The 17,053-nt window shown below is 41.8% G+C and overlaps 1 protein-coding gene across 4 annotated transcripts in view; it reads left to right on the forward strand.

Moving 5' to 3' along the window:
* DGKI (diacylglycerol kinase iota) overlaps positions 1-17,053 on the forward strand; it is a 472,815-nt gene that overhangs the window by 439,352 nt on the left and 16,410 nt on the right. For all 4 annotated transcript variants that reach the window (XM_055084816.1, XM_055084815.1, XM_055084813.1 and 1 more), the window contains 2 exons: positions 9,399-9,436; positions 13,018-13,138. In XM_055084816.1, coding sequence (XP_054940791.1) covers positions 9,399-9,436; positions 13,018-13,138 — 159 coding nt within the window. The remainder of the gene's footprint in view (positions 1-9,398; positions 9,437-13,017; positions 13,139-17,053) is intronic.

A 17,053-nucleotide genomic window follows, 5' to 3' on the forward strand; every position in this document is an offset into this window, starting at 1 on the left:
ACGCGCAGGCTCAGCGGCCACGGCTCACGGGCCCAGCCGCTCCGCGGCATGTGGGATCTTCCCGGACCGGGGCACGAACCCGCGTCCCCTGCATGGGCAGGCGGACTCTCAACCACTGTGCCACCAGGGAAGCCCTGTATCTTATCCTTTGAGCAAGCTTCAGAACTAACCATTTGCTTTATAATTCTTGCTTCTAAGGTGTGATATTGCGTAGTCCTAACTTAGTATAATATTGAAGTGAAAGTTAAAATTATTTTTTCATTTCTCTGAAGTAAAATGCTTAATTTTTCTGTGCTTCCAATTAATATCTGTCATATGTTGATATGGGGAAGAGCCTAAATTAGTGTTTTGCTTATATCTTAATTGCAGATACAAATGATCTTGTCTGTCTTCACACTTACAAGTAAGGGCAAACTCTAAAAATTTTACCTTTTTAGAAAAAGGTACAGTTTTGCTGTATGTGCATTTTGCTGGCATGTCTCTGAAAGTGTCTTTTGCTGTGTCAACTCCTCCTTGGCTTTATTTTGTTCCAGGGAGGAGTGTTTTGGCTAAACCTAGTCATCTTCTCAGTTCCAAAGGTCTTTACCTGACAGAGCGGTCAGTGTGCTGCTAGGAGATGAAAAGGTACTTAACGGACATCCTGATGACCGGATGACCTATAAACCTATCATCTTTTTGAGCTCAAGAGCACATTCATTTGTACTTGGATCTTGGCCTTAAACACCATTTCCCATGCAGTCTTGATATTTGGTTAAAACCGATAACCATCCATCACTTTCAGGCCCTGTCAGATCTGCTTGCAGCTCTCACTGAATGAAATGTGAGGGCACTTCTGCAACCTGAGCTCCTCTTAGAGGTCCTGAAGGACACTGCTAAAATACATCACACGAGTTCAAGGAGACCCATCACAGGAGGAACGCCAGCCTGACTTTGAGGGAAGGGACGATGCCGAATCCCTGACGCTCTCGTGAAGATCCTCAGCAAACGTCATTAGGACCTGAGGCCGGCAGCAGCTCCTCTGCTCCGTGGCACCGTCCTCTCATCTGTGAGGCTAACGAGGTCCTTATCTATTAGTTCTTTCACTTCTCTTACCCTCTCAGGATTATGCTTTTCCATCCAAATGCCAGGAAAGCAAAAATAAACAAAGTTTGTCAATCTAAATTAAATTCTCTCAACATTCTAGGGATGAAGGACTTTTGGAGAATACTGGACCTTTTTTTTTTTAAATCTCTTACATTGCTAAAGCAGTTTACAGTGCGCTAAGCATTTTAGTACGTATGACTTTATGACTTTATTCGTAAGGAGAAAGAGTGTTACTGTGTGCTATAATTATTTAGGGTTCATGAAGTTAGTAAGTTGTAATCAGATTGAAACCCTTTACAAATAGAAAAAACCTCCCTGTGGATGGAAGCTTAATGTGTATTGAACACAAATAGTTGATAGGATTCTATAATATTGATGCTAAAAATGAATTTATATTTTTCTAGTTTTATGGGAATGATTGGATATTCCTTTAGAAGATGGTACTACATAAAAAAGTGTGTCGAACCACTTCATCCAAAAATGATACTATTAATCTGTCCTCACTAGAGAACGCATTGATTTTGAGCTGTACAGACTGTCAAGAAGGTATTTTCAAGAACTTCTCTGGTGCCCCAGTGACTAGTGTTAGCACATATTTTCACAGTTGGTGGAAAGTCACATGTTGTGACTGTGGAAGAGTGTGAACCCAAAGGGCCTCTTAACTTGTGAACTTGTCTTCTCTAACCCGATGCCCAAAGCACATTCATTAACCTATGACATTTGTTTTAACAGTGAGCCAAGGCTTACTACCAATGTCCTAGGAAGTTAACATGCATCGTTGCTTAGTATAAGGCTCTCACTTGACCCATAATATAACCATTTCTGTTTATTGAGATACTTACAGTGGTGTGTCACTGCCTCTAATGAACACCACTATATACCTTAAAAAATATGGAACTATTTTCAGCTCCAAAATTTACTGCCAGGTGTAGCAGAGGCCAGTAGACTTTCTTCTATTCCTAAGAACGTCTTCCTTGACCCAGAGTTTGAAGAATATTGAAATGATAGCCAGCTGAATCACCAGACCATAAGTATCCACCAGGTAGTTAGTAAGCACTTCATATATTTCCTGTACTATAGAGTTTTCACTGAAAGGTGGAGTATGGATAAAACAAAGAGGAAAAAAATTAAAAACACAGTCCCTGTGCTTGTGGCTTAATTGCAGAGATGGGACTTAAACATGTAAAACAACCAGAGAACAATTTCACAACAAGAGATAAACAAGTGGGATGTTTGGGAGAGACATCTGGTTCCTGCACCGTTTAAAGATCATTCCAGTGCTGTATAAGAGAAATGGAACTGACTGTTTCTGAAGGGAGCACGTCCTGGTCCTCTGGCAGCAAGGTGCATGTTTTCTGCCAGGGGGGAACACTGGATGGGGGCTGTTTATTTTTTCTCCAAACAGGAAACCTCTTCCATGCTAATAGCAGCTTCAAAAAGATTGCTATAGCAGATGGAAAGAACCCATATACATTCATGAATTCAATTAGCAGGGACTAATTGAATTTGAGGATTAACTCTGTCATTAGGGAGACACAAAACCTATTTATGTCTTCCGTCTCTGGTTGCACATGCGAAGAGGGATTTGGCACAGGTGGTATTTGAGTGTGAGACCACTGTAGCATTTAATGGCCCTTAGATGCCACTGATGGGTTAATCCCAATGACGATGAGACGATAAGATGACAAACTATGTGAGATGTGTGCTCTGTAACCCTCCATTCCATATTCAGCAGTGGAGGAGATACCAGTCGGCAGAGCGTGAGGAATACAGGACGAGAGTTCTGTGAGTGTTTGCCTGACTGGAGAAGAAAAAGGGGAGGGGCAGTCTCTTCTCACATCTGATGATTAAAGAGAGCACACCTTATACAGAATTCCTAATTCAGTGCAACCAGCATTTGTTGTCTGCCGAGTCTTCTGCTTGCCTTCCTCTTCCTGCTCCAAAAAGGTGGTCCTTCTGAGAAGTAGTCTTCCACCTTTTCTTATTTATCCGCCGAGATACTCACGGTGTAAAACAGATGACACTGTGTGCAGATACACTCCCATGGATCACACAGGTGACAGAAGCTACTGTTCTTGGTCAGTTCCCAGCCCTAACTGAAAGTCAGCACCAACCCACCGACTCCACGCCCATCACGATGCAAGTGTGGGATGTGACAGCTTGTGTTTTCCAAAAACAGCCACAGCGGTATCTCCCATCCCACATATTCTTCTTGCAGCAGGACTTTGACGTTCTTTTCTTCGAGCTGTGAGGTATGTGTCTCCTTTCCTTGAATATGGGTGAACTTAAGCCTGCGGCAGAGCGGACGTGACGCTGTGTGATTTCCAAGGCAAGGTGACTTCCACTGGGCTCCCTTGGAATGGTTGCTTTTGAAACAGTCAGCATTTCAGGAGGAAGCCCAAGCAACCCAAGGAAGCCCGCGTGAGAGGCGTCAGAGCTCCCAGTTAACCAGCTGTGCGTGTCATCTGAAAAGTGGCTCTTGGAGCTTTCAGTGAAGCTGCCCCAGCTGATGCCAGATAGAGCAGATATTTCTGCTTAACCCAGCCCAAATATCAGCTTTTGAACAAAATAAATAATTGCCGTGTTAGAGCCACTGCATGTTGGGATGGTTTGCTATGCGGTAATAGGGAACTGATACAGGTTTATGTGTCATTGTAAGAATACTCTTGAGTTTGTTCTAATATATTATTAAGAACCCTTAGTATCTAGCTATTATTAGCAAAGAACTTGGCATGTATCTTACTATCAATTGTCAAAACTTCCTTGAGGCCTAGATTAAAATGCAGAGGTCTTTAGAGATATCTAATTCCTCCTTTCTTTCACCTCGTCTTGGGCTTGTTCAGTATGACTATGTAAAATAATATCAATTATCAGTCCTTTTCATGAGCTGCTTCCTCCTTTATGCCTAATTAGTGTAATTCACGATAGTTATCCATTACCATTAAATGTGTGTTAGATTACCTTTGCTATGGTTCACGATTATATTAAATTCCATTTTGGGAGCTAAGCCTTCACAGTTTGTTGCTCATGTACCAGGGCTTGCTGCTCACAAAGTAGAAAAATTGGACAAAATGCTGCTGATAAGGAAAATGCAGGAAAAGCTATGCAGAAATATGTATCTCAGAGAAGTAAGCTCTTGGGCATCTGACAGTTCAGACTCTGGCAGCTGAGCAATAAGTAATGAAGGAAAAGTGTGAAGACACCTGTCGTGATCAGATCAAGGGAATTGTGAACGTGACACTCGCCGTAGGGATGCTTGTTATTCAGTGTCTGCTTTGGCATAAAAAGAGTTGCAGCCTAAAGCCATAAATTGACTTCATTTTCTATCTGATGCATTCATGAACCTTTTATTTGGGGTGGTTTTAATTTTTGCCCACCTTGTTCCAAGTTAAAGAAGAAACAGCATGGTGGAAGGAACTCTGACCTAGGAGTCAGAAATAATAAAAGAAAATATAAAAGAAATAATAAAAATAAAGGAGACAAGTGCCCTTCTGTCTCTCAGCTGGATTGCTAACTATCTGTGTGACCTTGGAAAAGTCAATTTACTTCTCAAGCCCCATTTTCCTTATCTATGAAATGAGAGGATTAGACTAAGGCCAAATAGAGCTCTGCAATGTGGAATATGGCTTCTGAAGCATTAGTTTAATGTTGTGATTCTTGCTTTGCAGATGTAAATATTTAGGAGTAAAAAGTATGCAGAACTTGGCAAAGCCAGATGTATATTTATGATTCTCAATGAATCAGCTGATTTTTACTGCCTAGGCCTCCACAAGCCATTCTTTGTTCAACAGTTTTTGTTGTTACATTTAATTTTTTCTTCCACAATTAAAAAAAAAAGATTTAGATGACTGCTGTCATTAGCAAGTGACAATTCAGCAACAGAATATTAATTTTAAAACTGAAAAATAACTGAACATGAAAGATTAAAAATTTTATATAGACATAAATGCTCAGGCTTGTGACTCTTTATATACAGAGTAGTTATTTTGGTTGATTTATGGAGATTTATAAACATACATGTGGCTTTGCCAAGTTCTGTATACTTTTTATTTACAAATATTTTTGTCTGCAAAGCAAACTTCACAACCTTAAACTATCCCTTTGGAAGTAGTCATATGCCATGTTCTAGAGCTGTAGTTGACCTTAGTCTAAACTTCTCATTTCGTAGAAGAAAGTGATTCATTTCTGTGTAATGGTGTTAAAAACATCAGTATTCCATGGTGTTCTACACAGAAGACCACAGTGGTCAGAGCCGCTGTTTCTTGAGCTTACTTGCAAGGCAGAGTCTCAAAAGAACTGATTTATCTTCATTTTCCTAAAGAGAGAGCTGAAGCTTGGTTAATTGCCTAAGGTTATAGCTAGTTACTGGTACTCACAAGACTTAAACTCAGGCAGTATGATTCTAGACTCAATTAAAATATATTCCTTCCTAATTTGGATTTCTTGCCAAAATATCAGCTCTCTGAGAGGATGGAGTATATTTTGTACGGTCAACCTTGAACAGGGCCTGGCATGGCAGAAGCAGGCGAGCCAGCCAGGGGGCCCTTGGACTGTTTTCTCCCCATCGTGATTCCAAGTGATAGGAGTCATTTTTTCCCTTCTGTGCGCCGACGGCAAGGATGTCCGGGCTTTTGGGAGTCCAGGCGTAGGAGAGAGGCTGTGAGAAGGAAGACAGTGATTCCTTCCTGGTAGTCCTGACTTTTCAGTTCCAGCTTTCTCTCTCAGGATGTTGACTGTTTAGCAATTGATTGGAAGGCACAGTGCTGAAGGAACAATAAACCATTTCTTGTGAACTAATGATTCAACTTCGAAACTCTAAAACTGACAAACTTTTCAGTTCTCTACCCCCTTACTTTCCTGTCTGAATAAAAAATAAACCATTTCTTGTGAACTAATGATTCAACTTCGAAACTCTAAAACTGACAAACTTTTCAGTTCTCTACCCCCTTACTTTCCTGTCTGACTGTCTAAGTTTATGTGACTTAGTTGTCTGGGAAACTTAGTATCCACCTACTCAATAACCCTTGTGTCCCATTGGCCATTTGACTTCCCTTGTTCTTTTGATTTTGGGAGCATTGTTGCCTCAGTGTGAAGGACTTTTGGAAAAGGCAAGAAGCAGGCTCAGAGCTGAAGAAATAATAAAGAATAATACTGTAATCATAACAACTCATTATTTGTTTTTAAGCTTGCTCTTTCAGAAGGTTATTATCTGGAGTTGAATACTAATGGATTCAGGCTCTGTTTATGCAGAGCAAATCTTAAACAGTGTTCAGGAGGGAAGGACATTAATCAGGAGAGAAGAGGGCCTTGTGCCTAATAATGTTTGCATAATAGCTACCCTTGAGTGTATTGCTTGACTTAAAAATAAATATTCATGTTTTCTGTCTCCAGTACAATTGGAAATTATTTGTGGTTATGATTCTTTTATATGCTCTTCTATCTGTTCATGGGGACTTTAAATTGGGAGGCTGTAGGAAACCAAAAGACATAAATAAAAATGCCTTTGAGTGAGTCTGAGGTAGCAATGGAAAGCTGCCGTAACGGGGTAATCCGGAGCAGTTGAGCTGAGAGCAGGTCGGAACTCTGTTTGCAGGAGGGAAGGGATGGAATCAAACTGGCATGTGTCAGGACATTTATACGATCCTCGATTTACTTTTAACGCCTCCATGGCTTCTCATTGCTCTTGGGATGAAAATCCAGGTTCCTTCTCTTGACATAGAGTGCTCCCTGGAACAGTCCCTTAGGAACTCTACAGTTATGACCCAAGACAACCCAGCCTCAGATGTGATAAGGCAGAGCTCTTCCCAGGGCCCCTCAGACAACATGACTCTTAACTTCCAAGTCATCCTTCATGTTTTAAGGATTTTCCAAATCTTCTTTACTAATTAAATCCACTTATTGTGGAAGAGTCACCTTAAGTTTCACCTCCTCCAACAATCCTTTGAACTCCACAGCTAGCATAAGTTTTCCTCCAGCCTCTCATGCATTCATTCATTTGTTCATTCATTCATTTATTTTCAGGGCTCTTTCAATAGTATTTATCCTGGGGGATTTTTGTTATCATCCTGATTTATTGCTTATATGCACCAAATTTTATTCACTGGTGCTTTAAATTAGCAAATTCACTTTTCTTTTCTCTCCCCTTTATTCTTTCTTTTTTCTATTTCTTTTAAACTTGAGAAATGTTCCAATACGGTCTTGAAAATGCAGGCTCTACATTGTTAGGAACTTCTGCATGTAAGTTTCAAGGCTCTTCATTAGCTGCCTTCTCAGTCCATTTCCCTAACCTTCTTTCTTTCCTAAATGGATACTCTACCTCAGTCAAGAGAACATCCTACAGTATAAAAGCCCAGACTGAGTCGTTCTCCCAGACCTGCAATTGCTCATACTTTCCCCTGCCTCTCCCTCCCTGTCCTCTGAGGTACAGTTGACATCTTGGGGTGAAGCACCAACCATCCCACTGGCTCCTTCATCCATGCCTCGCTTCTGATGGGGCCTATGAACAGATTGGAGATTGGAATTACACTCCAATCCAGTGCCTTTTCCACAACACTATAAGCTTGATAACCTTTAGACTATTTTCTTCCATATTCCGTAAGCCTCACAGAGCCTAGTAGAGCTTCTACAGGGCGACCTCCCAGAGGGCTCTGGACAGAGGCTGGGACTGGTCACAGGGACCTGCACTATGGTGCTGATGGGGCCACCGTTGGCTCTGTGCCCCGAGAGAGTCACTGCACTCTGAACCCCAGTGTCGCATCTATACTAGGAGGAGTGAGACACGTTTCTTGGGTTCTCTGGACGCATAACGTTTTATTAATTCCCTTTCTGTTATTTTTATCTCCATTGCCTTCTCACTCCTTTTCTCCTTGCTCTCTTTTCAATCAGTTCAACAACTGATTGGTGTGCATTGATAGTGTACAAAGAGCATCGTGCTGGGAGCCAAAGGGAGGTGAAAAAAGCAGATTGCTTACAGTTTGTTATGGAAAAGAAACATTCTTCCCTCTCTTTCCTGTTCTTCCTTTTTCTCTATTCTTCCTGCATTCTTCTTCCTCCCATATGCTCAAGGAACCCTCATCATTTCCACAGGTTTTCAAGGCTTCTGCTTTGGTCTGAGGGAAGGCACTCAGCCCTGGGCCATTGAACGAGTTACATGCCTGTGGTCCTTTGCCTCTGGTCACCCAGGGCTCATAACTGCTCATCATAAATGCTTCATGGGCTTTGTTCAGTGACGGTCAAGGGCTCCATGTACTTTGATACCTGATACTACATTTTTGGCTAACTCTATATGAGAGACTCTGAAACAAGAAGAGTAAAATGACACTTTGAAAAATAAATTTTAAATCTTCTAATTATTTTGGTGACTTTAAAGCCTTAAAATCATCTTTTTTTTTGAGCAGTTTTAGAATCTAAGTATTTATTCTTCTAAAGGGACCATTTTCGACCTAATACACCTGTTCCCTTTAGGAACCGTAATTGTCATTAGACACTCATGTATTCTTTCCCCCTTTTATCAGTTATATTTTCTCATTCCTCTTCTACACCCCACATGACAGGCACAGGTACTTATATTTTTTTCCCCTCGGCTACGTAGTCTTACAATTAGTTTAGGTTACCTAGGACTTCTAGAGTTCTTTCTATAAGAATCACCAATGAATTTTATGCTAAATATACGGTTATTTTCTTCAGAACATAATCAAAATATGTGTTTCTTCTTTACTGTCTCTTGTCCTTCTTTCCAGAGCAGTAGGTATTTATTTATAATTATAAAACACACAAACAAAACTTCTAGTGATTTTTGAACCCCAAAAGGACAAAGTAGAGGGACCTAGAAAGAAGGGACCAGAAGCAATCATGATTAGGCACCTACTTTGCATCAGTGGGTGAGTTAAGAACATTTAGCTGATTGAATTAATCCTTTCAAGGATCCTATACAATTGAGACTTGCTGTTTTACAGATGTGGAAACTGAGGCTCAGAGGGGTTAAATAACTCGCCCAGTAGTCCACAGCCTGTAAGGGTCAGGGCTAAGATTTGAATCCAATATGTGTGACTCTCAATTTCATGTTCTCTTTACTGTACCTGGGCTGGAGGGGGCTCAGGTAGGCTCTAGAATGATGTATGAGATGAGTGCCCAGGTAGGGAAGGGCTAAAGGGAAGGCCTTAGTCTGTTCCCAGATTCACCCTTTGGCATGCTTCTCCTCCCCCGGTTCCTGCCCCAACCGTAGACTGTGTCTCCAAAATACGGATCCAGCCCTTTATAATATTTTAAGGAGAGGGTCTTCTACTAATGGGACATCTCTCTTTTGTCTTCCACAGCAATTTTGCAGGCAGTCATAGCTGGTGATCTTATGAAGGTAAGATATCTTCCTACCAGAACTTTTGGTGAGTCTTTAAGAACTTTAAGTCAACATCATTTCTCACCAAATTGTCATGATCCCATGTATCGTTTCTCATCCCCCTGGTACTAGCTGGTTAGAAGGAGGAAGGATGCTCTTTTTGAGGACTGAGAAGAGAGGATGAGAGGGGTCTTCACAGCATCTCTACATCTCCTGAGAGCGAAGGGTCTGTGCAAAGGCATTGTGCTCTTCGCCTTGACTGCATACAACCGATGCGTGTCCCCACGAGGCGGTGCTCACGCCGCTCGGAACTCCTCCTCTCTGAAATTTGAAGTTTAACGATTTCATTTTAGATAGGTCTTTAAGTGAATGCATCTGTAGGAATAACCTGGACAATACCCAGAAATACATTCTCTCGGCAAGAGCCTACATCTTGCGACATGGTTACAGTTTTGGACTGTGGGGATCACAGTGCATCAGAAGATACTCTGATCTGCCTCGAATATTTTGATCTGCGCTCATGTTTTCTGGCGAATTTAGTTCAGAGGGAAGGAGGTGGTCACCGCTTGCCTCTAGGGTGAATGCGAATTCCGAAGTCAGACTGCGTGGGTTCAGATCTTGGCTCTGCCATTCACTGTACATGTGACTTTGTGTAATCACCTAATTCTCTCGGTGCCTCAGTTTCTTCATCTGTAAAATGGAATCACACTGCCCCTCTCTCTGCTTTATTGTGAGGATTGAATGTAAAATTCATGTAAAGCTCTTAAGACTGTTCCTATTACATAGAAGGGACTCTAAAATGATAGCTGTTTTCTTAATATAGTGTTAATCTGTGTTTCTTCAGTAGCTAAACATAGTGGGGAGGCAAATATTTGTTATAAAATACAATATAATCTATGAACACCCTAAAAGCTGTATTTGGCCCCAAGTTATTTTCAGGCATCAGGACTTAGACTGCCCATATATCCCTGTATAACCCACACTGGCATTGATCTGTTCTGTAATATCGACAGCTGCCCCTGGGCAGAGACTCTGCCTTACTCGTGGAGTATGGCGCCATCGCGTATTGAGAAACCAGAAGCCTTAAAAGAAAGCTGAGAAGCACTGCCCTTGTACACAAGTTCTTCTGAAGCACATCTGTTGAATAAACTGCAAAATCTCTGTGCTACATTTTTAACAGGTTACTAGCAGAAGACAAATGGTGAGAAGGTTGCCAGCATCTTGATAAACTGCCGTCTTTAGACACATAATCCTGGGAATGGTGCCTGTGCCACTGTCCAGATCATAGTGTTACTAGGAATTGTTACCCACAAGAGGAAAGTGCTCTCTAAGCAGTGTGGGTGCCTATGCGTTCAGTGCCATTTCCCAGCAGTGGATTAAACCAATACTATCCTATACTCCCTGCAGGGCCTTATAGTGGATTCTGTGGGAAAGAGAGGTGTGAGTTAAGACCTGATTCCTGCCCTTGCAGAGCTTCTAAACCAGAAAATTTTACAAACTGTTGTACATTTGAAACCTTTTCATTTTATTTTGTATATACTTTTAGTCTAGGCAACAGATTTTCCAGGTCCCTGGGTGTATTACCACACTTTTTTTTGGTACTCAGTACAGAATTATTTGAGAGATGGGAAATCAGTATATTCAGCTGGTTGTCTTATTTCATTCTCTGTTGTAATTATTTCCTAAATGACTAAGAAATGACTTAATAACACCTTATTTACTGAGAGGTGAAATATAAAGGCTTAGGGTTTTTCTCTTTCATTCTTTTCTTTCTCTCTTTTTTTTCTTTTCCTTCCCAAGTACTTTTTCCCTCTTTTCTTTTTTCTTCTCTATCTTCTTTCATTTTTCTATCCCATGTAGAAAGTACAATAAATATTAAACTGTGTGTGTGTGTGTGTGTGTGTGTGTGTGTGTGTGTGTGTGTGTGTATGTGTGCGTAAGGGATGGAGAGCGATAGAGAGAGAGAGAGAGAGGTTGGGTGGGGAGCGGGGGGTGGCAGTGCACCGGTGAGCCGAGAACAGAAAACCCAGGATCATCCCAGTGTGAAGGCTGTCATGAGTGGCTCCTATACACTGGGCTGCATAAAATGCCCGTGGACTAACTTAACATTCACAGTGTCTATAAACACCACAAAAAGGCAGAATCAGGGCAGCTGATGGATTGCGTCTCTGCTATTCTGTTGAGCCCAAATCCTCTGTGGATCTGTCCGCAAAGAATGGAAGTGTCATTGTGAGACAAGACAGTTGAACAGAACAGGATTCTCTTAGATTTTTGTGGAAGACAATTAGCTACTTCTTCCTGTTCCTTTGCTTCACAGTTTAGGCATGAAAACCCCATATATTCCTTACTTCCACTCAACGACTCCTTTTTGATCAATTTCCTAGGAAGTCTTTCCTGACTTTTTTCCATCCCCTACTAGTGCCCTGTGCTACCCTCCTCATGTTCTTCTCCGTCTCTGTGCAGTTCTTTACACATCTGTCTCCCCCATGGACGGCAAGGTTTGGAGGCCAGTGGCCGAGTTGTATTCATCTTTGTTTCACTGGCATCTGGCACATGGCGGTTCTATGATTTTGAGCGAACGCGTGAACTGTGGATTTACTCTCTTCAACCTTGTGAGTTGTTTGATTTTTTTATAATGCTGTGCCATCTAACTTCTTGGTGGAAGACACATTCCTTTTGCTTATATCCTGCTGAGTTATTTGATTCTTATTTATCCTAAAACTACCTTTTAGAAGCTCCAGAAAGGCTCTTCTTGTTCTGATATACTGCAGTTTAGAGAACGGACATCCAGTTACACTTTCTAGAATGTTCAGTATTTCACAAACTTAGACTGTGCCCTCATTTAGCCACCTAATTCCCAGGCTGCAATATCTGATCTTTCCAGGCTGTTCTCATGTTTGAAGTCTTTTAGGTTTCTACTACTACAGTCTCTGAACCCTTCTGGTTCTTATCCCATGGATCATCTCAAGCCTTGTTGGGTATATGTTGGACAGTTAACAGAAGGCACGCAGGCTGGGCTGCAGATCTGGATGGAGGAAGGAGACATACATGGGTGTGCGTGTGTCTGCTGTGTGCATATGTGCTGTGAGCGCATGCTGGAAAATGGGAAGCAGCTTCTGTACTTGGTAGCTAGGCTCATTAGAGATTGGAGAAAAAACTAAAGGACGGGGAAGGAGCTTAGCTACCAGACATCAAGCTATTCCTGCCTATAGACTTAACTGTTCTTTCACTCAAGAGAACGCTGAGCCAACATAGGGAATCTTTTATTCTCCTCTCCACCCTTTGCTCCCTTGAGACAGAGAGCAGTGCCCAGAAAAGTTACAGACAAAAAACAGAAAAGGAACAAGTAATTTAGCATGTTTCCATTTCCTTAGGCTGTTCAGTACCCACATACCCTCTCGAGTTAGCTGAGACACTGGCCATCTATTTGAGTGATAACACAGCCCAGGAATGGTTACTTCATCTCTTTGACTTTTCTCTGTGTCCTCTGAGGATGGAGACATTTGTGGTTTGTTACACTAGTTTTATTTTATCACCGGTTAGCTGTTTCCCTTGTTCTGGACTGTGCCTGAGCTGCTTTTCCTGTGTCTCTTTTTCAGCTAATAGAAAGCTATAAAAATGGAGGCAGCCTGCTAATTCAGGGACCAGACCACTGTTCACTTCTTCACTACGCAGCTAAAACCGGCAACGGGGAGATTGTGAAATATATCCTTGACCACGGTGAGTAGGCACAGCCAACCAAGAATCATTAATCTATGAAATAGACTGAGTTTTCTAAGTTGACTTTCATCCAGGCTGTCCTCAGAATCGTGGAAATATTCTCCAACTTTAGCTGACTCTCCTCGCTTATTTGAGGGAGCTGGGATTCCAGATCCCTTATACATGTAGGTCACCTTAACCAAGCCATTAGCAGAAATAATTTTCATATCAAGGCCTTTGCAGGGTATTTGGGGGCTGATTAATTAAAAACTAGAAGACAAACCAAATGTGGCCTTGGCATAGCGTGCTTTACTGTTCTGAGAAGAGCTTTTATGTTTTGGGAAGCTAACTAGTTGGGACCAGGTACCTAATCCATATTTATAGCTGATCATTCTGAGGAGTAATGAGCATTATTTTCTTCCATCTTTCTAGTCCCCCCCACCTTTTTTTTTTTTTTTTTTTTTTGTCTGTTTGAGTCTCATTCATCTTTTCAACTCAAGTCACACTTTATTCTCTTTGAAAACATCTGGTACTCTCGTGTCCTCTGTGGCCGGCCATGTTCACGTCCTGGACGGTGTCCTAACTGGGTTTGTAATTTGGTGTTAGATCATGTACTGTAGCATGTATCTCTGACAGTCCTTTAGAGGCACAAACACATGAGCGGAATATCAAACGTTGACCATACTGTCAGCTTCCCACGTTTATAGTGTTTCTAGGACTGAAAAATAGGAAAGAAGGGGGAAACATCTCCCTGGCTTGGCTGTTTTTGAGGGGTCTCCGGCTCTGCTAGATACAGGTACACAGAGATCCTGGAAGATTTTCTGTGAGCCCCAGCACTGAGCCTGTGGCCTACCCTCATTGTATCATATTTAGGTTGTAAATAGTAAGCATATTAGTACACATCCACATTCCCTTTTGTTAATTGAAGTCTAGTTGGTTTACCATGTGATAGTTGCAGGTGTACAGCAAAGTGATTCATTTATACATATAAACATATATCTAGTCTTTTTCAGATTCTTTTCTGTTACAGGTTATTACAAGATATTGAGTATAGTTCCCTGTGCTACACAGCAGGTCCTTGTTGTTTATTTTATATACAGTCGTGTGTATCTGTTCATCCCAGACTCCCAATTGCTCTCTCCCCTGCCCTTCCCCCTTTGGGAACCGTAAGTTTGTTTTCTGTGTCTGATTCACATTCCTTTTTATTCCTCTTTTTATGCAGTTCAGCAAACATGTCTTATTCCATTCATTCATTCATTCATTCATCACATGTTTGTGGAGTACTTCACAGGAACTACCTGTTATAGACCAGCACACACACGAAAACAGAATACAGTCACTGTTATCAAGCAATTGCAGGCCAAAAAAATATATAAGCATATGCATCATTAAATTTAAAGCAGTTGTATGCAGATGCCTTAAGTCCTATTGTAAAGCCACAAATCGATAACATGGCTACCATTTCTCAAGCACAGGTTATATGCCATGTGCTTATACTGAGCACATCCTATCATTTAATCCTTACAAGGACCTTGTAAGGTAAGTATTAGACTGTCAGTCACATTAGACTCACCTTGCTTTGTCTTCAGTACCTTCTCACCATGGAGGGTTTGCTTGAACCCTTGGCCTGAATTATGGTGGAAAGAGTGGCTCAGGAAGAGGAAAGGGAGTTAAAGTAGGATGGTCGTCATTAGAGGCTTTCTTTCCCCCGGAAGGCTAGGTTGGATAATCCCAAGCCTGTCTGCTCGGGAAAGCCTACATATATTTCCAGGGCTGTGTCTGGGGTGTGCATGTTCTGCCCCCAGCAATGAAAGCATTCCTCTTTGGGCAAGACTTGCGAAGGCATTGGTGGCGTCAATTCTGCTTGCCTCTCCCACTCCCCGCCCCCAACGACACACATCATAGGTGTTTTCTCTCTCTTATAGTGACTCTTGCAAAAGCTTGTGACAGGCAGAACCAAATATTAGAACCCAGCCCCATAGACAGTGCATAAAGGTCACAAAGCTTCCATGGTTATTTTTCTCTTACTAGAAAAGATCTCAGGATTTCCACTGTACAAAGTTCAGGTGAACTTTAGATATATTCTGTCACTTTGTTTGCCTCTGGCTCAGGTTCAAGTACTCCTGGTGGCTGTCGTCTTGATCATTCTCAATCCTTCCCTCCGAGTTTGCCCTTTACCCGATGAGATTGTTTGCCCGCATACCCACATACCACTGCTGCTCAGTACCCGCATACCACTCTATAGAGTTAGGTGAGACACTGGCTGTCTATTTGAGTGATGAGGCAACTTAGGAATTCTCTCTCCTCCCCTCTCTACCTCTCCTGAAGAACAAACATTCCCTTCTCTGGTTCTGCGATCCGCTCTGCATCAGTGATCTGCTGGTATCTCACTTGGTCTTACCCATGAGGCTGCAGGGAGCTGCCATTTTGACTGAGTCTGTATTTAAGGTGGACTCTCACATGTTCGGGGCTCTCAGCTGAGATGGCTGGGACACCTGAGCCCTTCTCTACACCTGGACCTTCATCCCAGGCTTCTGCATAGCATGATGGTCCTCAGGTTCCTAGAGGGTGAGGATGGAAGCTTCCAGACATTCTGAGGCCAGGCTGGGGAAGTCTGCCCTCATCTCTGTGGCATTCTGCCAGCTAAAACAAGTCACAGAGCCAGCCCCAACTCAAGGGGTGGGGAAATAGACCCCTCTGCTTTATAATTAATGGCCGTATTTAATATACCCCCCTCCGTTACTCTGTCTTCTTCAGTTGAAAATGATGACCCTCCCTTCTCAATATCCTGAACTACTGACTGACTTGGAATTCCCTGGAGCTCTGCTTTTATATTTTCCTTTGGTTCAGGGTCCTAAGCCAAGGCTTAGCAGATAAAAATACAAGACAACAATAGCTTTTTTTTTAAGCATTAAGTATGTCCCATGCAATATTTGGGACATAATTACACTAAAAACAAAACCATAAATCCTCTTCTCAGCTGCGTCTCCCCAGGGACTTGAATGATGAGGCCTGAGATGATATTGCTCTAACACCATGGATCTTCACACACCCCCCAACTTCTCTTTCTACTCCCTTAAGACGGTCTTTAAAAGCCCCTGTAACTCAAGCTCATAAGACTTGGAGTTTCTAACCTCAGCCATAGATCAGTACACACACACACTTTCTGGCATGAAATCCAGCTGGCAAATCTCTTAGTGCTCTGATCAAAGCCTGACATTCCAATACTAAACTAGTTTCTTTTCGATCCCAGTGTCTTTTGCAAAGAGTGAATAATGTGATACAGCTCTGTGTCAAAACTGAAGGACACAGGAATTTGTTAGTAACTTGGGGTAGGGGGAAGCTTATTTTTCTAATTTTTTTGGTTAGCTTTTGTAAATTAGTTGGTTTAATATTTATACTAATGAGAAAACACTTGAGACTTTTGTAATCACCTCAACTTCACTCACAGGCAAACAGTTCTCATGGTCACTGTGTCTGCCTCACCAGGGTCTCCAATTGGCCAGTAGATACATGGGGGGAAAGACTGGAGATCGTGGTGCAAAATCCATCTCTTCTGTTTGAAAATAAAATCTTACTATGATCTACATTCCAAGGATCACTGTATATTGATGGGTGGCAATTTTTAACCTTTCAGTACTGCAGTCAAATAATAGAAACTGAATTGCAGTTGATTTTTACTAAAATTAGTATTTATCAACCTCTGATAGGCATGGTCAATTTCATTCTTAACATCAACCTCATTATCTCTAGTCATTCAGGGACATGGGTGTAAAATCTTTTGACGTTGTCAGCCTAATTCTCCATGTTCCCTAAGAGCTAAGCACTTTGGCTCAACCATTTCTGTTGTCATTTGTTTTAATATCTTTAGTTGCTGATATAATTTTATAAACCTGTGCATTTAGAATTGGAAACTATCTTTGCAGAACTATTCAT

The sequence above is a fragment of the Physeter macrocephalus genome, chromosome 5 (genome assembly GCF_002837175.3).
Source record: "Physeter macrocephalus isolate SW-GA chromosome 5, ASM283717v5, whole genome shotgun sequence".
NCBI lineage: Eukaryota > Metazoa > Chordata > Mammalia > Artiodactyla > Physeteridae > Physeter > Physeter macrocephalus.